A 25360-nucleotide genomic window follows, 5' to 3' on the forward strand; every position below is an offset into this window, starting at 1 on the left:
TTCTAACCGCCTATCTTATGTTACCATCAATAGTTCCTCATCACATCCGATCCTTATCCATTCTGGTGTACCTCAAGGCTCCGCTCTCTCGCCTCTTCTCTACCTTCTGTTTGTAGCTGATATGCCAACCCTTCCTCCCAATGTTCATACTTTTCAATATGCAGATCACACTGCCTTTCTTTGCACGGCCAGAACTATTCAACAAATCAATTCTGCTCTCCGCCTAGCAATAGACTCTTTTCTCCGATGGTGTACTAAGTGGCGCCTTCATATTAACTCGACTAAAACTCAAGCTATCGTCTTCATACCACCTCGAAACCGTTCTCGGGTTCAGAAAAAACGCAATCTACTCAATCTCGAGGTTCACGGCACAAGAATATCACCTACTAAACAGGTTACCTACCTTCGTATCATCATCAATCATCACTTAACTTGGCGGCAACATCTTCAAGCAATCATTCGCAAAGCGTATGCTCGGCTAAATTTACTAAAACGTCTAGTAGGTACCACATGGGGATTGCAACCCACTACAACCCTTAATACGTATAAGGTATTCTTACGCCCAGTTCTAACATATGGTCATCCCGCTTGGATTGCTGCGCTACCATTTTCTATCAGAAATTACAAGTTCTTGAAAGGCACGCATTTCGTTTGGCTTATAGGATCAAGCTTCCCAGTCCGACGCAGGAGCTTTACGACCGCATCACTTTTCCTACCATTCTCCGTCACCTTGAACAGTTACGAGTAAAGTTCATCATTTCAGCAATGCCGACCGCCACTATGATTTAGGATATAAATTTTCTACTTGCCCTCTATCCCTACTCTTCTCTTTATATCTCAAAACCATTCCACTAGACCATCCAGATCATTTTGTCGCTTCAGCTTATTCTTCTGATCACCTTCCACTTCATATATCACCTACATATGCTGCACCGTAACCTATTGTGCTAACAGGGCTCCACTTGTCCACATTACTGTCCAGAGCAGCCCCTAGACAAGAAGATAATCTGCATTCGTCTAACTAACATATCCTTGTGTTGTTCTGTCATATGCACTTCATTGTCATTATTTTTTTCCTGTCCTCATTATTATGAACAAAGTTCATAATGTCCAATAAAATTGAATAAAATGCAATAAAAACCATAAACTGAAATTATGATCTAAAAATAAAATAAATTATTTTTTCCGCTTCTCTTCAGTTTCCATAGATACCTCCAATATCCTTCCTTCCCCAGTCTCTGCACTCCTCACCCCGGATAGAGGGTGTAACACTCGCAAGGAAGCTAGCCTTCGGCTAGCAAAAAAATTAAAGCTTGGTGCTGAAGTAACACAAGTAACATGCTAAAGTGGTAGTCATTTTGTGTTGTTTCAACACCTTATTTTTTTTTACAGTGTAGTGGTTTTAATTATGACAAGTCGCAGTTACATTATTTTAAGCAGTGTTGCCAACTTAAATAAATTTATAAATATAGTCCAAACAACGTAGCTAAACTGCAAAATATTTTTAAATTACTCGTAATTTGTTTTATGATACAAGAATGTTTCCAAAAGACGATGTTTTTCATAGTGTTTGGGCTACTTATAATGTTAGTGTCAAAGTTCTTGTTCCAGCTAGTGCTCTCAAGGGGTCGGGTTGAAGACTGACCCGTGACCCGAATTGACTGACCCGACCCGACCCGTGATCCGATCCGATTGACCTGACCCGACAACCCGACCCGAGCTGACCCGATTGACCTGACCCGACCCGACCCGATCCGTAACCCGACCCGAGTCACTTTGAGAGCACTATGGTCACGACACTGGGTGAACGCCAAAATGCACTCCCATTGGGAATTAAACCCGGACCACGTGTACCGAAGTCTTACACGTTAACCACTAGCTAGATCAAGCGGGGGATTTCTATATGCATCTTAATGAATATTTGGGACTTTTGAGGTTTGGTTATTTCTTTTTATAACTGATACCAGTGTCCGGCGTGGGAGAAATTTATTTTTTTCTTGCTTTAGTTCTATGTGACGAAATTTTTATTCAAGGTCAGTGTTCTCACCTGCTCGGAAGGCAGTAGCAAGAGTCTCTTGGCAGAGACAAAAGGAAATCGTTTAACTATAATTATAAGGGTTGAGGAAACGGGAAAACACCTGTGATTTTTTCCAACCCTTCAACTTTCATTCCAAAATAGGTTCTTATGATTCCGGGACACGCGCCACTTTGATTTCTCTTTCTCGGTAATTAACCTTTTAATTACGGAGATTTTTTAAAAAATAAAGCCTGGGATACGGCGCCAATTTTGAACAAAATGTAGGGTTATTTTGAAATGGCTGTGGATCAGGCCCTAATAGTCGTAACCTCACGGAAGTTAAATCATTTTACAGAAAATACATGAAAGTTTCATAATTAGTATGGTTTACCCCTCGACCACTCTAATCTAGGATTACGGGGTGGGGGAAAACATAATTTTTACAACTTTTCTAACAAAAATTTTGAGTTCCGTCCCCCCTCTGCCGCTCTAGAAATTGACGATGCGTATAAAATGCACATCAAAATGCTCTTTGATATATTCTCAATAACATATAACAGCAGTGTTAACATATGATACATACAGCATAATTAGGAAATTCCTCAAAATTATAATGTAACTACGCCACTGATTAGGAAAAAATGACAAAATGCAGGGTTATTTTCAAATGATCGTAGCTCAGGTTCTAATAGCAGTAGGCTCACAAAAGTTGAAGTATTTTACGGAGAATACATGAAAGTTTCATAATTAATATGGTTTTCGCCCGACCACTGTAACCAAGGATTAGGGGGCGGGGGAAACAAAATTTTTACAATTTTTCTTATAAATATTTTAGGTTCCGGCCCTCTCTACCGCCCTAGAAGTTGACGATGAGCATAAAATTTACATCAAAATATTCTTTGATATATTTTCAATAACATATAACAGCATTGTTAACGTAAGATACATACAGCATAATTAGGAAATTCCACAAAATTATAATGTAACTACGTCACTGATTAGGACAAAAATGAGGATTATTTTCAAATGATCGTAGCTCAGGCTGTAATTGCAGTAGACTCACAAAAGTTGAAGCATTTTACGGAGAATGCATGAAAGTTTTATAATTAATATAGTTTTCGCCCAACCACCGTAACCAAGGATCAGGGGGTAGTATTTTTACAGTTTTTCTTATAAAAATTTTGGGTTCCGCTCCCCTCCGCCGCCCTAGAAGTTGACGAAGATAAAATTTACATCAAAATGTTTTTTTTTATATATATTCTCAATAACATATAACAGCATTGTTAACGTAAGATACATACAGCATAATTAGGAAATTCCTGAAAATTATAATGTAACTACCCCACTGATTAGGACAGAAATGACAAAATGCAGGGTTATTTTCAAATGATCATAGCTCAGGCTCTAATAGCAGTAGACTCACGAAAGTTGAAGCACTTTACGGAGAATACATGGAAGTTTGATAATTAGTATGGTTTGCGCCAGATCACTGTAATCAAGGATTAGGGGGGGGAGAATCATCATCAAAGTCATAAAAATTAAATTCGTCTGTGTCTGAGGAAGGAAATTCAATTTGTTCTTCATCCCACTCCGAATCTATGTCCATTGCTTCCAACTCGTCTCGAATGTCTTCTGAACCGAGAACATCTCTCGATGCCATTTCTACTAATACACGCAACATCAAAGTCTCACAAGTAAAACCAACGGTAACAAATTTTCAAATTTTAGGGTCCGTAAAGGTAAATTCTACTGTATGTTAAATTAAAATTCGTATGCAGGAAAGAACGCGCTCACAACACTCATATGAAAAGGGGAACAGCGATCTCTACGTCTTACAAAGGCTGTAGGAGCCCAGAAACCCAAACTCTCTTATCACTCTATGTTGTTACCACGTGCAGAAATAAATCTTTCTTTCTCAGCCAGGTCAAGACCTCTCCCCCAACACCCACTATTCCCAATTACGTCCCTGGCACCAAGATTGGAAGGGAAACATCTCCTGACTGATTATTTATATTTTCTTTCACAACAATTAATTTATTGTTGTGTTAAACCTTTGAGAACTAAACTGCGCACTTTAAAAAATTAAATGCGTTTTAAAGAGCTTATATGACAAATAAAAACAGTCACGTTTGTTCACTTTAAAAAAACAATAACAAAATAATTTCTGCATTCAGCAGTTGCCTAGTATGTATCCTGAATAAAACACATGCAAGTGCATATATTTGATACCCTGAAAGTTAAAAAACAATTAGGTTTAGTGGGTAAACTGCGAGGTATCTATAAATAGTTACTTCGTATCCCAAGCCTTATTTTTAGGTAACTGTGTCCTAAAGGTTAAAACGTATTTTACAGTATATATAGTTGCAAGTAAGAAGATACATAATATGAATTTTGTAATTTAAAATTTAAAAATACAGTATGATAATTAATTATAAAGTACTAATTTTATTTCATCACATTCAGCCCAACAAATGAAATTCAAACAATTCGCACCCTGGGTCTTGGTCATCAATACTGCGCTTATTCTTTGTCTTGCACAGTCAAGTCTTGGTCCTGCATTTCGTAGTCTTGGTAGTCTTTCATGCTATACAAGAGCCAAGAATGCTCGCCTTATCGGCACAAATGAAGACCAAGTGTGATTTTGATTATGGTCTTTCATACTATACGAAAAGCAAGAAAACATGCTCATCGCTAGTTAGTGATCACCAAAACAAGGCCAAGAGCAAGATTACTATGCACTTCTTATTCCTGTATCGATGTTCTTGGGCTTGGTGAAATAAAATGAAATATTGTTTAAGGTCCCTCGATTCTGCACCGAGGCTAAGAGATATGGTGACCATGAGAAATGAATGCTATGGTGGAATGAAGAAAGTGGGAGGAAACAGGAGAACCTCGAGAAAAACCACTACATGGCGTTTCTCCACCAAAAAGCCCACTTAGCAGAAGCTGGGATCGAACCATGGACACCATGCACCAGAGATGAATTCTTTACCACTGAGCTACCGCGTCCCTGCTTGGGCTTGGTCGTCCATATCCAATCTTTCTTTTGGCCTTACTTAAACAACTTCAAGTTTTGTTCTAAATCCAGACTCCATATTGGCGTAGATATTAATATTACAGTCGATTGGTAAAATCAATCTTCCACATTTAAAAATTAAAGCACGCACAAGTACAAAAATAAGCATTTACCATAAAAACACTAGCTGCAAGTGTTCAAAATAGATTTATGGCTTCTATAAAATCAATTGAAAATTGCTATTTTTAATTAGGCAGCTAGTGAAAAACAGCAGCTTTCGACTCCAGCCGAGTTTAAGCTCAACCTAAACTCAGTTGACCAAAGTGAACTGACCCGACCCGACCCGAGTGATCCGATTGACCCGACCCGAGTGACCCGACCCGAGCTGACCCGTCTGACCCGTTTGAGAGCACTAGTTCCAGCAATAGGGGAGACCGGGGCTGGTTGTCACAGTTTTAATTTTTGGAATGTAACTCCGCAGGAAAGAAAGTTATTGATTGATTGATTGTGTTGATTGTGTTGAGCTAACTTTGGTATCTCTTTCACACAATACCATGGTTTTCATTGATAAATGTTACTACGAAAGAGGCATTTTTCATGTTTGAAAAATATCTTCCAGGATTATGTCCAACGTCAGAATCAATTTGTGATTCTGGTCGATCAGTTAGATACGGTGGAAGGAAGTTGGCTTCGGAAAAAATATGAAATGAAATGAAATCTTTGAATTTTACGTCCCACGATATGTCGGTTAGGCTAAAGGAGACAGTGATGATGAGTAATGAATGAAATGGTGGAATGAAGAAAGTGGGAGGAAACGGGAGAACCCCGAGAAAACCCACGCACACGGTGTTTGTCCACCACAAAGTTCACTTGGCGGGGCAGAAAAAATATATTTATTATAAGGGTAAGTGCCAGTGCACTAAAAACCAGATTGAATGTTTGCTGGTGTCATAGCAAGGAAATAAGTAGTAGCTATTATCTTAGGGATGTCATAAATAGTTATAATCTTACCAGGATTGTTGAGCATCCAAGAGTCACATGCATAATAATGCACTTTTTTAGTGGTCCAAACACAGTTCGGTCCAAGGGTTGTAGGCGATGAAAAGAATGTGGCAGGAACAATAACATGATTACACTGTGTTCCTTTGCAAAGTCAAGACCTTCAATGCTTAGGTGGGAAATGTGGTTGTCCAGGAGAAACAAAACTGGTTTCTCAGGTGAGCATCGAAATACAGAAACAAAGTGTTGAAGAAATATAACAAAACGTGATTCTGTCATTCATCCAGACGGGTTAGCACATCCCTTGACGCCTGGAGGTTCACGTGTAATAAAAGGAACCTTGAAGTAAACATGCTGAAAAACAAAGAAGGGTGGTATGTGATTTCCGACTGCCGAAACTGTTGTAGCTAAAGTTACTAATTTTCCTCTTTCGGCCGAAACCATGGCTCCCACATGTTTGAATCCTCTTCGAGCGATTACTTTGTCTGGTCTCTGCACTCCTTGCCCCTCTTTCATCCATATTCCAAATGTCTTGCGGCAGAAACTTATGCCTCTTCAAGACGTCAGAAAGATTGAGAAAACAATCGTTCTATATTTGTGCGGTTGAATGCTGAAGTCCTTGCTAAACTAGTTGTCTCTGGTGTACAAAGAGCTAGTTTAGGATACCTCTTCAAAAAAGCTGTCAACCAATCTGCACCAGCCATTTTATTTTCATGCCAATTTGATGGCATTTTAAGGTTACTTGCTTCAGCAACTTGAAATACCAATTTACGAACTTCTCTTTTATTCAATCTAAAGTAAATATCGGTGGCATGTAACAAGTACGCAGATAATTGTTGTTCTGCGGCATCTGGAAAAACTTCGCGGTTTTTATGTATGATACGAGTATTGTTGGTGCCGATATATTCTTATTACTAAGATAACTGTCGGGGATTTTCTATACGTATTGAGCTAAAGACCTATAATTCACATTAAATTCTCTGGCAGCCTGTTGAATCGAACGTCCTTCCAATGTAACACTTCTAGCTGCTGGTAACATAACATCGGGCGGGACTTCTACTTTGTTGGTTGATATTTTGAAATTCCGAACCATTGTGCTTTGAAAAGAGTCACATGAAACAACCAACCAAATTCAGAACGTGATAACCAACCCCACTCGCCATGTTTATTTTTTGTACGACCCCCATGGAACATAGAACGAGATCCAAGAAATATAAATTATTAAAATTATAATACTATAAACAAACATTTATAATACCTTATTGAAACTTCCACGCTTCCTAAGCGAAAAGCAAAATACGACGCACAATCTCAGCCACAAAAATTACTTGAACACTCTCAAAACACTTTTTATCATCTCACACAAATACTTCTGGCGTCTTCCTGCTACAATTAACTCACAATGCATTCTGGATAATTGCACGTCACCGAAGAGAGACACATATTCATGCGTCATCTATGAACTGAATAATTGCTGTTGTGACAACCAACCCGTGCGACAACCAGCCTCGGTCTCCCCTACATATAAATGCAAATTATAACTGAAGTTAAATGTAACTTGAAACTTCTCAGTAACACTAGTTGTTCCCCGTATGTCTTGGGCCTGGTATACACTTTAGATTAAAACCGTGGTTAGTTAAAAGTTCTAATTACACCCTAATTACATTTCACTTGTTTTAGTTTGACTACCGACCACCTCAAACTCGATCCATACCATATAGCTATATGAATTATTCAAGGACTTACAGTTAGTAATAAACATTGTGTTGGTTTGTTTTAGTTTTACATCCCATGGTCATGCTAGGGCGGCTAAAGGAGACGTGGAGCTACTGATTATAGTGGAATCCGAACCACTTCGGTCGTTCAAATGTACCCACACCGCGAAAAAAACTCGGGAACACGCGAACTGTAGTCAAGCGTGCTTGCCGGTAGATCAAATGGGGGTCCTCACATTGTGTTGATTTAAATAATTGAGTAATTGTTACCAAATCCGAATATCAAAAAGTAACGCATCTGTGCTCCAGAAGTAGCGGATTTGAACTATTTGTAGTCCAAGTATATCGAAATGTTAAGGTACATGAATCAGGGGCGTGTAGGAGGTGGGTCCTACGGGTCCAAACTCATCCTCCCTTGAAATTCCAACTTTTCTATAAATGTTACCTAATTTTAGAGGCGATTTTACAAATTTTAATACAATTTCTCTTCATATTGAATTTGGACTACCCCGAAAAGTTTTGAACCCCCTCCCCCGAAATAAATTTCTTCTTACGTCTCTGCATGACATCATTGAAATTCTATAGTTAATCAGAGCAATAATAATAATAATAATAATAATAATAATAATAATAATAATAATAATAATAATAATAATAATAGGCCTAATAATAATAATAGGCCTAATAATAATAATAATAATAAATTTTAAACCTTTTTTATACTTCACATAAACTACTGCGAAGAGTAGTACGAAGAGTAAAATAAGATATTTCTAAAAGGAAATAAATTATTGTTTTGTCCTACTTACTGTAATTGAGTAACAATAACTCTGCGGGCCCCAAAGCTGATTTCATCGCCATCGAGGGGCGACGGTTTTCCTGGCGTACGAACAGATAGATCTGTAGTATTCATGATAATTTATTTGAATTTTAGCACTAAATTCTTTAATTTCTTAGGTATTATCCTTTATTTAGTTCTCAGAGTAGAAACTTTGTAAGCCTGACTGGTTTTTTCGAGGCTCTTATGAGTGACACTGTCCCAGTTCCTCCTGCCTAGTTACGGTTCTCGATATATGCTTATGTAATGCATTACGACCTTATGAACTTGTATAAGAAACATAATGTACTTAAAGTGAGACGCGGACTATGCGAAACAACGGACTTTGAATCTAACTTGTTTGGTGATCCAACCCAAGACCACACATATCAAAGATGAGTGCCTTAGCTCCCACCACAAGGTTCAGGAAGTTTGTGTTATAAAGTGTAAATTAAACACGGAGATGTGAAATGGTAATAAAGCATTTGGTCAATTTGAAACAAAATATATTGTAGTAATAATTTACCCTATTTGTTAAGATAATGAACTTTATATTCTGTTTTTAAAATGACAGTCAAAGCAGAATGTATTGGATAATAAATGAGAAATTGTAAAATTTCAATTTCGGTCCGATTTAATACATTCGTGCTGCTATGTGTTGTGTTATCTGTTAGGAGGTATTGAACAATTTTGATTTAAAGAAGGAAATGAATTACTGTATAGTACTGGAGTTAATTTAATAGAGTTTAATTGTATAAGCAATACTGAGGCTATATGTGACAAAGTCTATTGATGAAAGTGGAATACGGTTACTATTAGAGTTTTAGTCCAGGTATGATATACCCATTGATGATTGAATCTGGAACGCACTCATGGAAAGCATTAGCGTTATCAAATTAACTATGAAGGGGTACACCATACCATAATTCTAGTGAAAAATGAAGGCAGAAAATAAGAAGCGGAAACGACAGACTGTACGATAATAATACTTTCACAATTTTAATTTCCCACCATTTATTTCGAGACTTTCGAGACGAGACCGAGATTTGGTCATCGGAACTGAGATCGAGACAAGCATCTGTTAAACGAGACGAGACCGAGACGTGGATTTTTGCTCGAGACGAGACTGAGACCGCAATTTATCAACCGAGACGAGACCAAGACTGTACAAAGTCTCGTCTCGTCTCGATACCATCCCTAATTGAATGTTTGTGCAAAATTTCAACCTTCTAGGTGCAAAAGTAAGCCGACCAAAAAATATACCCACAACACCCCATATTCCCGTATAAAAAAAGAATCTTGGGTAAAATTCCCTGAGACATTCCTAATTATCCTAGGATCATGATTCACACATCATTCCCTTCAGAATAGAACTGCATTTCATACGGTACCATTCACATGTCTCCATCATGTATCTCAGGCGTAAAAATAGTGAAAAAGGATTTTTGTAAAAAAAAAATCCCTTTTTTTACCTTTTTGCCCCTCTGGACCCCCCTTGTGCTAACGCAAAATTATGAAAAAATCTGATCAATACTACTCGGTGGACTGAATGTTTGTTCAAAATTTCAATCTTCTAGGTGCAAAAGTAAGCTCTCTAAAAAATAATGAAAATAGTCCTAACAAACGAAAAAATATTTTTTAAAGTTATGACGTCATCACCTCCTATGCCTCGACGCTGGAAGGCGTGAAACCATACGTAACGTGTACTACAATGCCTCTAGACTTGAAAAACAAATAAAAAAAACGGACGAAAAAGCTCAAATAGGAGAGTTATAACGCAAAGTGCCATAAAACACCCGTATGGTACAAATTGTACCATAAGATCTTAAAAGGGTTAATATAGACAGCAATATTAGCAGTAGACTGTTTCTCAGTTCTACCTCGGTTAAAATTCCGTAATGATTCTGTAACAAGCAATTTTAGAAATTTTTAAAGAAACTCAACTACTAATTCAGTGATGTCATTGTGAGCAGCGATAATAAACGTTGAAATTATTTCTGTTAACGAAACGTTAAATAGTGTTCAATGATATGCTAATCTTATTAACGTCTGATGAAACCAGCAGGAATAACAGTATCTCGTTTACAATATTAAGCGCGCTGATAATACTTGAAATTTCTTTTCAGTATCCCATACAGTTCACGATTTGGTGTTCCTTTGGAATGTAACGGATCCTTTGGTTGTAAACTCCGATATTGAGCTTCCTCAACTAGATATCTCCAACAATTACACGGCTAACTGCACAATAGAATACTCCACAGGTAAATGTTTATTCAAGTATTTCAAGTTAGTTGGTAAACTAGAATAGAAGAAAAAGCAAGTGATTCTTCTTTGATGTAGGCGGATGATGAGAAAGCAAGGCAGTAGTAGCGTAGACAAAAGTAGGTTCGGAGAATTTAACAGTGTTTCAAAGTTTGGTGATCTAAGGATCACCATTTCATGTGTTATGCATGTAATTATTGAATTCCTTTCAAACTTTATTATTATTATTATTATTATTATTATTATTATTATTATTATTATTATTATTATTAGTAGTAGTAGTAGTAGTAGTAGTAGTAGTAGTATTAGTAGTAGTAGTAGTAGTAATAACAATAACAATAATAATAATAATAATAATAATAATAATAATAATAATAATAATAATAATAATAATAATAATAATAATAATAATAATAATAATAATATTTGAAAGATTAAAATGTAGATAGATTTTACTAATAGAAGTTATATCATACTTTCTTGCATTTATAAATGGTAACGAAGAATTTCTGAAAAATGTTTAATTTTATTCTGACCATAAGTTTCATCAATATTAATCTATACTCTAGTGGTAAATTATAAATAATAATTAACATGTCTTCTTTTATGCAGGGAACTTCACCTGTATATCAATTGTGTTCAATTTAAGAAGAAGATTGGGTTATCATCTTTTTCACACTTACATTCCGTCTGCGTTAATCGTTGTGATGTCATGGATATCATTTTGGATAAAGCCAGAAGCTATTCCAGCAAGAGTTACACTTGGAGTGACATCATTGCTTACGTTAGGTAAGTTTTCTTTGCAAATTTATTTCTATGCTTAACAACTATGACATGCGGTACAGCATTTTTGTACAGAGAAAATGAGGTCAAACCATTTGATTCCTAGATTGGCCAACTGCCCACTTCCCGGAGCTAATGTCAACTAAATTGCGATTACACATTCCTTTTGAGGTGCAAGCAGTAGGACACTTCCTTTAGCAAATAGTTTCCAACGCAGCCCCTCACATTTTGATTCCTCTCCCAAACAAAATTTTCTGAAAACAAGTCTGGTCTCCTGTTTGGTCAAGTTGACTAGAAATAGTTTCATGAATTATGAGGAAAATTATGAACTTCCACATCTCTTTTAGTTCAGGAGTTTTTCGTGTTGTCAACTAAAGAATGACATTGCAACTAGACCTGTACCACATTCTCTAATTTATTTTCTGTCAATTAAAGAGGACATCCTATGAAGTATGCAACGTGCACTACAGGAAACACTTGATTGTCTACCTTACAGGCACTATGGTTCAATGTACTTATTACGTACTATAAATTTTAACCCCCAAATCCCCTCTTCAAGTCAAAAATCGAAAAAAAAAACTGCTTCGTATGCGATTAGATCTAGTGAAGATCTGTCTGTGTATATTTGGTTGCTTGAGATGACTCTTTTCAATGCAAAAATCTGATGACAGACATACACACATGTTATTTTAGATATTAATAAGGATAAGGATGAGATAATTTACCTCAAAAGCATAAGCTTTCCAATATTTCGAACAAGTAATACAATTAATTGATACAGTGCGCTTTAAGAAGATGTTATTAAAAGTACCGTGGTGTCAATTGTTATGAAACTTAGCAAACTCAGGGTATCAATCTCGCTACTTTCATTGACATCGTCATCCTAATGAGTTGTCAATATAAACTTGAATGTGAGGTAATCCATGTTCATAAAAAAATAAACATTGAATATTCTTCCCATTCATACTATTTTCGCACTTACTACTAGTGAAAATTTTCTGTGTACTTCGCCGCGTTGTTGGATTCGTAACGTTAGTTGCATTTACAAATACTTGTTTGCCAATTTACAGTCTGGGTAAATATTCTTTGAGATTAAATTAATTAATTGAGTGATATTTAGAAAAGACTTTTGAAATGATTCAATTTTAACGGTAATTTCACAGTATTGCACAGTACTGCACAATAATAAAGCTATAACAAAATTTGAACTGGAAAATCTGAACACTATCTTAGCTTCATGTGTAAGAAATGAATCGAAAATAGTATTCTTGGTGTAAGGGCAGGGTGGAAATAGTCAGACGGAAATAGCAACACAATAGCAATATATCACCTCCTCATCGTCTATCTAAGGTAACATTTTTCGCATGCTTATCTATCTATCTATCTATATATGAGAATGAATTGGAGGAAAAATGAGGAATCATCATATTAGATATTTCCAGCACAATGAAGCGATATGACACACTTCTCATACTAGCATGGTTGCTATTAAGTCATTTTTCCATAACGGTATTTACGCTTCCTTGTAATCGCGAAAATAGTGAAAGTTAAACATAGCATCTACCTGTCTGTGAGTTCTGTTGGAACGCAATTTCTAATGTCACCTCACTAAACCAGTAAAACAGATGTAGTATGCACTTACGTTTGCCTTTGATTCAAAAAGTACTATGGGAAAACTGGAAATTAGAGAGTTTGGAATGAAGAGATAGACTCCTCCTCGTATGCAATAACTTAACTGTCTTTGTTATATACTTATTCACTGACATAACTCAATATTTCTTCTATATAATATACATATAATGTTTTGTTTATTTGCAAAAACACTGATCCTTGACACGAATTATGGTGTATAATATAAGATTTACAATATCATTTTAGCTTTAGAAGGAAGTCAATATAAATTTCTTGGCATGTCAAATACACAGCCAGGACAGACACACACACACACACACAAAATGAGCGGTTCAATATGAAGTTTGGAAAGAAAACTGCTTCCGTTACCAATATCTCAAGTATTGAAATCATTTTTGTTCAGTATTTCACAAAATATAAATGAGAAAGAAATATTTGGAAGAACGACCAGCCCCTTTAACTATAGACATACGCTCCTGCACATTTTCTCAAGTGCTGCGTCGTAGTCCGGCACAGAATCTCTGGATCACTTTTTAGTAATAAGATGCCGTTATTGACATCTTGGAATCATGTTTCAACATTCTACAGTATATTATTTAAAGAAATAGTTGCTCTAATTTTGATTACGCTATTGATCTTTAGTTGAATTGTAAATTTACATATTAAAAATATAATACGATAGATACAAAGTAATGGTGGTATTTCTCTTTCCAGCCACACAGAACACACAATCTCAGCAACTGCTTCCTCCTGTATCTTATGTGAAGGCAATTGACGTTTGGATGTCATCTTGTTCCGTTTTCGTCTTTCTATCTCTGATGGAATTTGCCATTGTAAATAATTACATGGGAACAGAAAATTTGAATGCCATAAGAGGATATTCCGATGAAGAAATTCGACTTCATGTAGACGATTTGAAGGTGCGTAGATGGTTAATAAATTTAATGATAGTCACATATAAATGAATAAATAAAATATTTTAAAAATAAAATACATCCTCCCATGTTTTCCTTACATATAAAACATACCGTATTAAAAGGTACAAAATAATTGTTTTCAAGAAAATTACATTTTTAAAAATAAATTTGATTTATGCATACCTAAAAACAAAATCATGAGGAGCGCTCTCATAATACAATCAATTAATAATATACAAGCACCCATCATTACCAAGTTGTAATTCAAAACCTGCATAAAAAGGGGGAAGAAAGATGTCCTTGAAGAAATGTTTCCACAACCATTCCATTGTCCGCACTGAAAGAAAGCTTATTTATGGTCCATAAAAGCCAGAAAGGCGGAATTTAGCAGGATTCTGTGTCACACAGAAGATTTTCTGCATTAGGCTACGTACAGTTTTATTGCTTAGCCAGGACCAATTTCTATAGCCGTAAATAAACTAAATCGTGTGTGTCCCCAGTCGACACGTGCAGGATCCAAAAACCCATGGTTATGTACTTTGATAAACATTGTATAGTTGTGTACGGATACTACACTATCCAGAAAATCTGTACCACAACACGGACTTTCTAGGATTGCAGTTCTGCCGTGGCAGGGGCATCGCCAGGAAAGCCGTCTGTAACCGGAATCCACGGATCTTCCTTCTAAATGTGCTGGATTTTTCTCTCCATACGGATATTTATCCTCTCCTGTTATGTAAGCCCGCAGAAAATATGTATTGTTGGTTCCATACAGCTAAGGAGTTTTTAGAAAGAACCAGAGGCGTGTATGCATTTTGACTCGCCCACAATTCGCCTTGAACCGAAAATCGGTTTCGTATGCGATCAGATCTATCTGTGTACAAAATCTGGTAGCTCTAGGTTACTCCTCTCTATGCAAAAATTCGATGACATATATACATACACAGAGAAAAACACTTTATGTTAGCATAGAATTGTATGAGAGCACTTCCCATGCTTTTCTTTTGTCATACATAAATAGAATTTATGTTTTTTTTTTAAATAATTCTCTTTAAAAGAATTATTTTGTATTTAGTACGATTTATTTTACATTTTTTACTTTTTAGTACGATATGCATAATTTATAAAGGAAGGACGTTTTTTACTTTTTAATACGATGTTTAATTTTTAAGAACTATGTTATTAAAACAATTTCTGCTACTTCCAGTTTTAGTAGAGAGATTAGGACGCACGGAAGTTGATTTCTGCCACTTTCGGTTTTAATAAAGAGATTAGAGTGAAGATGGATTATATTGTTGGGATGCTAAGTCAACTGCAGAAAACTGCTTCTCAATATCTCTTACAGGTTTTTACTCCACAGCGATCTATGTTAAACCGGAAGTGGTTGATTTCTATCACGTCTGGTTTGAGTAGGAGGTTAAGAGAGATGTTATCTACAGTATTCTTAGAACACTAAATCGATTCCCTAAACCGCATCTCGCTATCTCTTAGCATATTTGCTCTATATAGATCAATATTGAAACCGGAAGTGATAGTGTATTTCTACCACTCCCGATTTTACTAGATACATAAGGATGGCAGTGGTTAGAATTATCGTATAAACGGAAGTGTTCTGCGTAATCAGCTACTCAATTTTTTTTTTTTTTGGTGGGAGGAGGGCATAACAGTAAAAGGGCAATTTCCGTCTTCTTATATGTCCAATCTGAGGGAAAGTTTGCAGAGTCGTATTTTGTACAGGGTTTCAAGTAATATGTAGTTTGAACATACAAATACACTGCGTGTACAAATTTGTCACAAATATTACGAAATCAAGTCATATTGTGTCGTTCTATTTTCAGGACTTTGGATGGCCTGAAAGAGGACGCGGCATAGCAGAAAGCCACATCAACAATTGCCATGGTCGAGACACCGCCCTACTCATTGATAAAGTATCGCGCTTCTTTTTTCCTTTCTCGTTTGTTATTCTTAATGTAGTATACTGGTGTACATTTCTGTAACTTACGTTCACATCGCTCACTTATAATTTATTATAAACTATTTTTAAAACTTTTATTTTTAGTTTTCTTCAGTTGTGCAACTTTTAATTCCAACCTATTTTTACGAAAGTAAGCATATTAGTTCTTAAGAATTGCATATCCGATATTGGATTAAAAGCTGAAACATTAATTTTATATTCGACATTTTGATCCTTAGAATATCTTTCATAATATAGTAAGTTAAATATTGGTTTCAACTGAATACCGGTTTGATTTTAGGATACTGATGGAACGGATCGGTGTTTTATATTTGGCAAAATGATTTTTTTTGTTTTCGTTTTTGTTTAACGTCACACAGCTGACGCCTTTGGCTAGAGGAGGCGGATGATTAATGGAAGTGAATCACTGTGAAATTAAATTTTTGTGCACTCCCAGCAGAAATCGAGCCCCAGACTACGTGCACCAAAGGCACACGCGTCAGTGGTTCTCAACCTTTTTGACTGATGACACACTTTACTGAACGTCTAGGACATCGCGACACAATTGTTTGATATTATTGTAAATAATAATAATAATAATTGTAAGAGTGAAACCAATTAGTTTTTATAATGACTCTATGTAACACTGGGCTCCCACTGGAAGTGTTGACTGGTACAGCCTGTCTTGATTTTAACTAACTTAAATTCTTCATGATTTTTAAAATTGTAAAATTTCGCGACACACCAGTGTGTCGCGACACATCGGTTGAGAACTACTGCACTAGATTAGGGGGGGGGGGGCTATTTTATGCTGGATGTGTATGATAAGGTTCCAAAAAGTTATTCGTTCGAAAATGTTTGTTTTCTCATACTAAATGGATTGATTTGAGTAGATATTAAGTGAATATGAACACAACATTATTTAATTAATTAGTAAACACAGCGCTCATTGGTTATACGACGGAGCAACATTTTACCTTTTATTTTACTTCCCATTTTATTTCGTAGCAATTTGCCATAGATCCATTCACTTTAACATTAATATTTTCCCCATTAAGCTTGAGTTAAATAAATCATTAGAACTACTCTTTAAAATACAATCGTTAACCGTTGTATCTTTGACATGTATATAAATATTTTCATTTAATTATTTAATATTTTTCCATCTGAATATGTAATACAACACGTTATCTTATTAGATATTAATTTTGCCACCATAATCTTCACTGATACCTTTGTACTCAGGAAAGCAGGACTAGGACTACTCAGTTTCGTTTCGTAAAACTTTCGTCCTGAATGAAAGTTGTACTTTAAAAGATCAAACTACACTAGGCAGCTGGCACTGGGAAAACAGCAGATAGTCTTTTTGCAGAATTAAAACTTTATAGTTTGATGTCCCTCTGTTTATGTGCAATGTGCCAGAGAGACAAATGAGTTGAATTGAATTTCAGTTTAGCGTCCCTTTCAAGCAGCGTGGACCTACTGGTTAACATGGAATCCGAACCACATGAGCTCCCGCCGGGAATCAAACCCGGGTCTCCCGAAAGAGACAAATGATACATTCACCTATATGATGGGAAATTGGAAGAAGCAAAACACTCCTATCAAAAGTTACGACATTATTCACTACAAACAAGCTCAGAGGCGTCCTTTTGTGTTGATTAATTGATTTTGTTGATGACACTAAGGTTAAGAAGAGCTGAAACAACTACCTTCCTGTGTTTCGAACCATACTAGGACTTAAATCCGGTATAAAGCACCCTGTAAGATTATCATAGCTGGGTAGATATTTTCCTGCCGTTCTACCTCGCGTTAAAGATAGCTAGATTACAGAACTACTAATTTTACACGGCTACCAGTAGCGTCTTGTCACCAAGTGTAGTTTAACCTTAATTGATAGTAATTCAAAAGTTCTTGATACAAGAAGTTCACTCCTAGACTCTATACTATTGCCATTATTATAATTAATGTCCAAATTATGTTTGTCGATCAGGTTTGATTTATCCTCAAGTTTGATTTAGTGGTAGATTTTTCTTTCCTTCTTTTTTTTCTTTCTTTACAACTATTACTGCTTCAATTAGCATCAATAAGTTAATAAAAGTAAGGAATGATTTCGTTGTTCCATTCATTGCCTTGTATTTTGAGATTTATTCATCATTCCTCAACTATCATAACTGTTTTTAAATAAACATTTGAGCCTATTGAAGTCCAAGCATACTCTTTTGGTGAAAAACCAGAACAGTAAATTAAATAAGGTGTTCAGCATCAAGAAACGAAATATATACAGTATATATAGTGTTTAAACTTTAGTCCTTTGATAACTAGCAAATTAGTCTTAAATTGATAATGTGAGGTTCAAGGCATGGACGTTAAAAATCTGATCGAAACTTTCCAGAATTATTTCAAGATTTTCACTTTAATTTTGGTTAAAGAGCTCGTCAGATTAAAGATATTTGCCTAAAGAACCAGATAAAATTTGTTTCGGTCAGGGAAAAAGCAACAAGTCGATGCACACCTGAATAAATCTACAATTTAGTACGAAGTTTGCTATAAAAGACAAAGAAAGTTGCATTGTAATTTCAATATCAATTACAACCTTACACAGTTAAGTAGAAAGGTTTTAGTTCTCATACGTCCAGAAAAAAAGAAATCAAATACGAATAAGATTACTCATAGCATAAGAACTGGAATGTTCTCATTATAGAAATTTGTTTACAAGACTTGTTTACATCATTTCTTAACTTAGTTTTTGAAAAATTATTTAACTGCTTAATACATAATTTATCTGAGACTTTCTCTTCGATTAATTTTGAGCAAAGGATTTCTACGCTTACACTGTAAAATTGAGACAAGCTTCAACCAATTTTAACTAAAATACTTTTATGAAAGATTTCTATTTTTAGTGCTACATTTTTGCAGAAATTTAATGGAAACAGATGATATGACAAAGCTGATTGTCGTTCTGTAGCAGCGAGTTCCAAGCAACATTTCTTTGGAGACAATCTATAAAATATTTTGATGTTTCCAATTTATCTTTATTAGGACCACATTCGAAGTCTGCATAGTTGAGCTAAAATAGCTTTAGTTTTTGTTTTGATTTAGTTTAACGTCCCACGGTTATGCCTGCTAGGCTAAAGGAGACGTGGACCTACTGATTATAGTGGAATCCGAACCACTTTGGTCGTTCAACCTTACCCCCACCGGGAATCGAACCCGGAACCACGCGAACCGAAGTCAAACGTGCTGGCCACAAGACCAAGTGGGAGTTCTAGAGCTGTAAGAGCATAGAACGTACTATTGAAAAAAAAAATAATTTGCCAATTTTTGGAGGGACTCGGGCCCGATACTGGTGGAAAAGATCCTTCTGGATATTTGTACTTCTCTATTGTCTAGCGTCTTTATTTAGGACTTAATACTAAATTTTTGCTAAATAATAGTGTGCGAAACTTACGGAAGATACATTTTTGCCAATATACACACTTCTTCCACCTACCATAATTACTTAGAATGTAAGAATTCCTCACTGTTAACCCACAATGTTTTATACACACATGTGTTTCGGTCACTACTTCACGAAGACACTATTAATAATAAATATCTTAACTTTGCCATCAAGGTCCATTTTCAATATGCACAATTTTTGGGCATTATCAATTTTTCGGATATAGCGTTACAAGCAATGAACAAAATAAGAAGTGAACTCCAAGAGCTCCACTACCGCTGAGCTCAAGTAAACCGGTAAAAGAGAGAGTATCAAAGCCTAAAGTTAGGGCTTGAGCAACACAAATTCGAGCCACCAATGTATAAGTATAAAAAAATAAATAATAAAATCTAATGAGTTTATTGAAACAAAAGGGCGAGGCATTCAAAACTAACTAATAAAAAAGATTACTCTGTTTATTAGTTCTGAAAATAGGACTACACACCAAAATAAAGTTGAAACACTGATAACAATATATATTTGTGACAACAGTATTATTATTGCAATAACATAATTCAATTTTATTAGCGTATAACTTATGGCCAGAAGAATATAAACATTCTCCATCTTTGAAGCAATGCATCGTATGCTTGATGTATAGTATTTATCACTCTGTTGCAAGTATATACATTAAACTAATGGAAATATACTTTAAACCAACGAAATTTAAGCTCTGATCAATTTCTTCACGACATTCAATTAATCTCCTTAACTTAATCAAAGCAGGTTTGGAATTATATAAGAACTGTTAGCCAATTAACGAGAGCAGACACAATTCACATGAAGGAGTTTTGGACAAAATCGGTGTAAGTTAAAATCCAAGACAGTTTTAATTTAGTTCCACTTCGAAAAGGTCTGTGTACTCAATTAGGTTCAATGAAAATTTTAAAACGTATGCTCTTCTGTCAATTACGCATGATTCGGATAAAAAATTCAGTTTCACAGAAATTATTCCAAGTTTCAAGGCCAAGTCCAAATTGGAATATCCTAACCCTGAAGGAAAATAAAAGTATCGTGTGAAGTTATGTATATCTGTATTCAAGAGGTCAAGATTCCATGAGACCTTTAAAGGCGCGTACGTTTTATACTGTTCCCTTCAAAGAAAACGAAGTAACATTGAAAAATAATAATCAAAATGATCAAAATTATGCTGTGAAATCGATCAGTTTGAAAGAAAGTAATGCAGAAATAAGTGAAAAATTAAACAAGAAAATTACAACTACATAATTAAAACAGTATGATTAACCGATGTTAGGAATTAAGACATGATTAAAGAAATGAATAAAAAAAATCAACTTGCTTCAAGCAAATAAATTTCAGTTATTAAATCCGTGAAAAAACTTGCTTCAAGCAAATAAATTTCAGTTATTAAATCCGTGAAAAAATGTCGCCCTACGAGAATGCATGAAATATTACATTACACGTTTTACAACGGATGTTCTAAAACTTGTGAGCCTAACTAGCATAAAATTTAATTAAAAAAAAAAAAAAAGTCAAATGAATTAGGCGATGCATTGCTTTTTAGCCTTATCTATTTTTAAGTATGCACACGATACATTGTATCAAATACAAACTAAAAGATAACATTTGCATGGTTTTCTATCAAAAAAACACAAGAACAAAACAGCGTTATCAGAACACAATGTAATATAGTACCACTTTTTACGAAAAAAAAATACGGAAAGGAAAGTGAGATACAGAACGATCATTATTTTAAAAAAAAAATAAATAAATGGAACATAGTCTAAAGATTATTTAAAATAACACCACGATTTTTCTTTTTCTTTTTATACATACAGACATGTAAGTTTGGCTTTGGAAGGCATTAAACTGGTAAACTATAGTAGATTTTCTGCACAAAATAGAGAGTTCACTCTGTACTTTATATTTTTAACATCCCTATGTACAATAAACAATACAAATTCATTATACCAACAACTGCATATAAAGTATCTACAAAGAAATAGTGTTTAATTATGGGCTGAATGAAATGTAATTAATCATCAAAATGGGGAACAGAAAAATATATGTTCTTCAATGCAAATACGTACTGTTACAGTAAAACAAATGTAAAATGAGTATATATACACAATGTAAATGAAAATTTATATATTGAAAATTAACTTTTAAGGAGCGTTAAGGTGGTATACTTTACAAATAAAAGAATTCCACTTAACCCGTACTTAAAACAAATTAATACCCATAGATATGTAATGACACTTCTTACGAGAAAAAAGAAAGAAAAAAACACTTAATTGAGTATGGTAATTACAAATATTTTTTACACTGTACATGCCTCGTCTTCAATATATACTTGAATCTGAGAAGGTTTCAATGTTATACCCAACGATCACTATAAATATTTTACAATAAAAAAAATAGTGTTGTTTATCCTAAACAACTACTGCGATTTTTATTTCCCTCAAAAATTGATTTCTAACTTTCTATGACATTGTGTCACTACCTTCTTGCATGATTTACAGAATACACTTATAGTACTATGCAGAGGTTGTTCAGCCTACACTTGGCCGATTTCGTTCCTTCACCCTCCCGGGCAGAATAGACTCACCCGACCTGGCTCGTGGCGTCCTGCAGTGTTGTGCAGTGGCTTCCTGGGAACGGAGTTGTTTTTCCGCGCGGACGACAATAACGCACAAAACAGGACCATTGTTGTGAGTGTTGTGTTAAATTTGTTTCCAAGTGTGTGGGTTTCCGCTCTGTGACCAAAATGCCGCCTAAACTAAACCGGTTTTGGGAAGGCTATGTTGCGGCTCTTTATGACGCCCACTTTAGTATTTCTGTCATTAGAAAACAGTGCAAGAATGGTTGCAATATCCGTTTAAGTGGAATAAAAAATGTTATTAAAAAGTACAAGGGCAACGAAGCTCCACCATTTGGATTACCAACGAAGCTGCCTAGGAAGCGGGAATGCACCAAGGCCACCTCCACCATGCAGAGGAAACTTCGCAAAATGACAATGCAAGAAAATCCGCCAACACAAAGGTGTACCGCTAATCGTCTTGACGTGTTTTTGGGGACTGTGAGCCGGACGTTACACCATCAACTCAAGCTGGAAAAAATCATGAAAGCTCGCGGCCATCTTCTCACGGATGCCCACCAAAAGGAACGAAAGTGTAACGCCCGGAAGCTGTACAAACGGCATCTGGCAAAATGAAGTTGGATGTACGTCGTAACGCTCGATGAAGCATGGATTTACCTTTTTGACTGCGGCAAACCGAGAACCATCATGTACCGAGAGAAAGGCACCAAGAACCTCAGAAGGTGGGTCCGTGTCTGTAAAGAATCCTTCCCAAAAGGGTTCATGGTCGTTACTGGCTACTGTTACCGAGGTAAACTGAAGATTCGTAGGGTAGCGAAGAACTGCAAAATAAATTCGCAGTATTTTCAGGAGCAGATCATGCGGCCGATCTACGAGCATGAGATTCCAACAATGTACGGAAATGACGCCAATCCGGTGCGCATTTACATGGACAAGGCCTCATCACATACCTCACGATCGTCCCTCGCATTCTACGGGGGGGTGGAGGAGGCAAGTGGTATACAGGTGATACGTTTCAATGAGGTACATGTTAAATCGTCAGATGCAAGTCCTATGGACTATTGTGGATTTGGATTGCTGATGCGGGCTTTGGTAAAACGGCGTGTGACAACTGTGGAAGGACTTTGGAAAGCTGTGCAAAGGGAATGTGACAAGATTACCCTCCCAGTTCTTCAGAGAAGCCTATTACAGTGGAAATTACGCTGTCGGGCTATTGTTAGGAACCAAGGGAAACACATCGAGCACTTACGGACCTGGTGCCATGGATTCTTCTAAATTTTTGGGTAAGTTGAAATTGGCCAAATGTAGACTGAACCACCCCTGTACAATGTGCATATACATAATTTCTCCAAATATGATACACAAATAAACAATCTACAATAAACGATGTTAACATAAAGAACATAATTTCATCAAAAGGCTTACAAAGCAAAACTCAAACAAGAAATATAACAAAAATAACAAATAAATGTAAAACACAGTTATTTGCACGACTAGTATAACATGAATTACAAAAGGATTGCGGTTATTATCAACACCAAATTTGTCGTAACCACTTTTTAGAAAAGAAAAATAACATGATTTGAATTTCTGCCTTCCCCTAAGAAATTTGAGTACTAGGCACAGAGTGAAGCTACTGGAATCACAATAATCCTACCCATAAATGAAAACAGCATGCATTTACAAAACCTTCAATTAGAGACTGAACATCGGCTATTGAGAAGTGAAGTTGGTCCACATTGTTATCCTTCTGTTGCAGAGGTCCTCGGTATACAACACACAAGTCCTAGAACAAAATATTTAAAATAACGTTAACTCTTTGCTTATTGGGCACATGTGCACCTTGTACGTTCTTGAAGACTCAAGAAAAAAGGGTGAAACAAAAATTTATTTAAATAACATAGAGTACACGTCAAATTTTGATCAAGAATTGTGATCAATTTAACATCATTTTTAAGCAAAATCTGTTTCTTTATAATCAACATAAATAAACATTTGAAAACAATAAATGAAATGAATGTTTTGCAATTTTCTGATTATTTCTTGAAGACTAAAGTAGATAGATGACAAATTCTGGTAACGACAATAGAGAGGATCACGCGAAATATGTATGGAGTATCAATAGCCACCATTGAACTCGCCGTTACCTGTTAAGATGTTAACGGATGACTCCACTAACAAACTCGGCCGAGATAATCGCTCTAGTTATCTACTTGAGAAACATAATTCTAAAATCCACTTGCATGTATGGGATACGAGCTCTAGATAGCCACCATTAACGCAGCAGTTATCCGTTAATATGTTAACGGATCCATTAACGAACACAATCGAGGTAATTACGCTAGTTATCTCTCGTAAAAAACATAATTCAAAAAATTACTTACATGTGTGGGATATGACCTATAGATTGCCACCGTTGAAGACGTCGTTACCCGTTACGATATTATAGGATTGATTCCATTAACGAACTCGGTCGGAGTGATTTCTCTAGCTGTCTGTTGGAAAAAACATAATTCAAAAATTCGCTTACATGTATGGGATATGGAACAAAAACAGTCACCTCTAAAGTCGTCGTTGTCCGTTAAGTTGTTAATGGATTGACTCAATTAAGAAATTCGACCGAGGTAATTGCTATCTATTGCTAGCTATCTATTATAAATACGGAATTTAAAAAATCACATTCGTTCAAGAGTTATCGTGTGGAGTAACAGGCAGACGGATGGATACCAATAATACAATCTTATAAGTCTCGCTGTGTGACCCTAATAAGTAAGAAGTGAATGAGTGTGTAAGAATGGGCGGAATGAGAAAATCCATGAACACGTAACTGTCTTATCACATGGCCTTGGGTCAAACGAAGTACTCTTTACATTAAAAGTTAGGGTTATGGTACAAACCTTTCCTTTCTGCCCTTCCCACGAGAAATATACAGTATGCATAAATAATGTAATGTAATGATTGATTTTACAGTTGTGAATAATTAAAAGCATTATTGTTTTTGAATTTTTCATAACTATATTTGTTGTGCTTTTGCTTTCAATTTTAATAAGAATACTTACGTTAGTAACGGCAACACTGTTAATTCTTCAAATCTAAATAACACATTGTAATTTATGATACAATGTACAAATTACAATGTATACTTTGCTTATGTTAATAAAAACAACCTATTCCTTTAAAGGTTTAATTAACACAGATATTGATATT

General features: G+C 35.6%; 2 protein-coding genes across 3 annotated transcripts in view; one reads left to right on the plus strand and one right to left on the minus strand.

Moving 5' to 3' along the window:
- Positions 1-16155, plus strand: part of LOC145687244 (glycine receptor subunit alpha-2-like) — an 85103-nt gene extending 68948 nt beyond the window's left edge. The window contains exons 6-9 of the mRNA XM_081760719.1: positions 10691-10825; positions 11439-11615; positions 13956-14161; positions 15997-16155. Coding sequence (XP_081616845.1) covers positions 10691-10825; positions 11439-11615; positions 13956-14161; positions 15997-16155 — 677 coding nt within the window. The remainder of the gene's footprint in view (positions 1-10690; positions 10826-11438; positions 11616-13955; positions 14162-15996) is intronic.
- Positions 16156-19991: 3836 nt separating this feature from the next.
- LOC145688108 (KICSTOR complex protein SZT2-like) overlaps positions 19992-25360 on the minus strand; it is a 373764-nt gene continuing 368395 nt past the window's right edge. For both annotated transcript variants that reach the window (XM_081761856.1, XM_081761857.1), the window contains exon 59: positions 19992-23939. In XM_081761856.1, coding sequence (XP_081617982.1) covers positions 23796-23939 — 144 coding nt within the window. In that variant the 3' untranslated portion in view covers positions 19992-23795. The remainder of the gene's footprint in view (positions 23940-25360) is intronic.

This window comes from Thermobia domestica, chromosome 6, assembly GCF_964235325.1.
Source record: "Thermobia domestica chromosome 6, izTheDome1.hap1.1, whole genome shotgun sequence".
Taxonomy (NCBI): Eukaryota; Metazoa; Arthropoda; class Insecta; order Zygentoma; family Lepismatidae; genus Thermobia; species Thermobia domestica.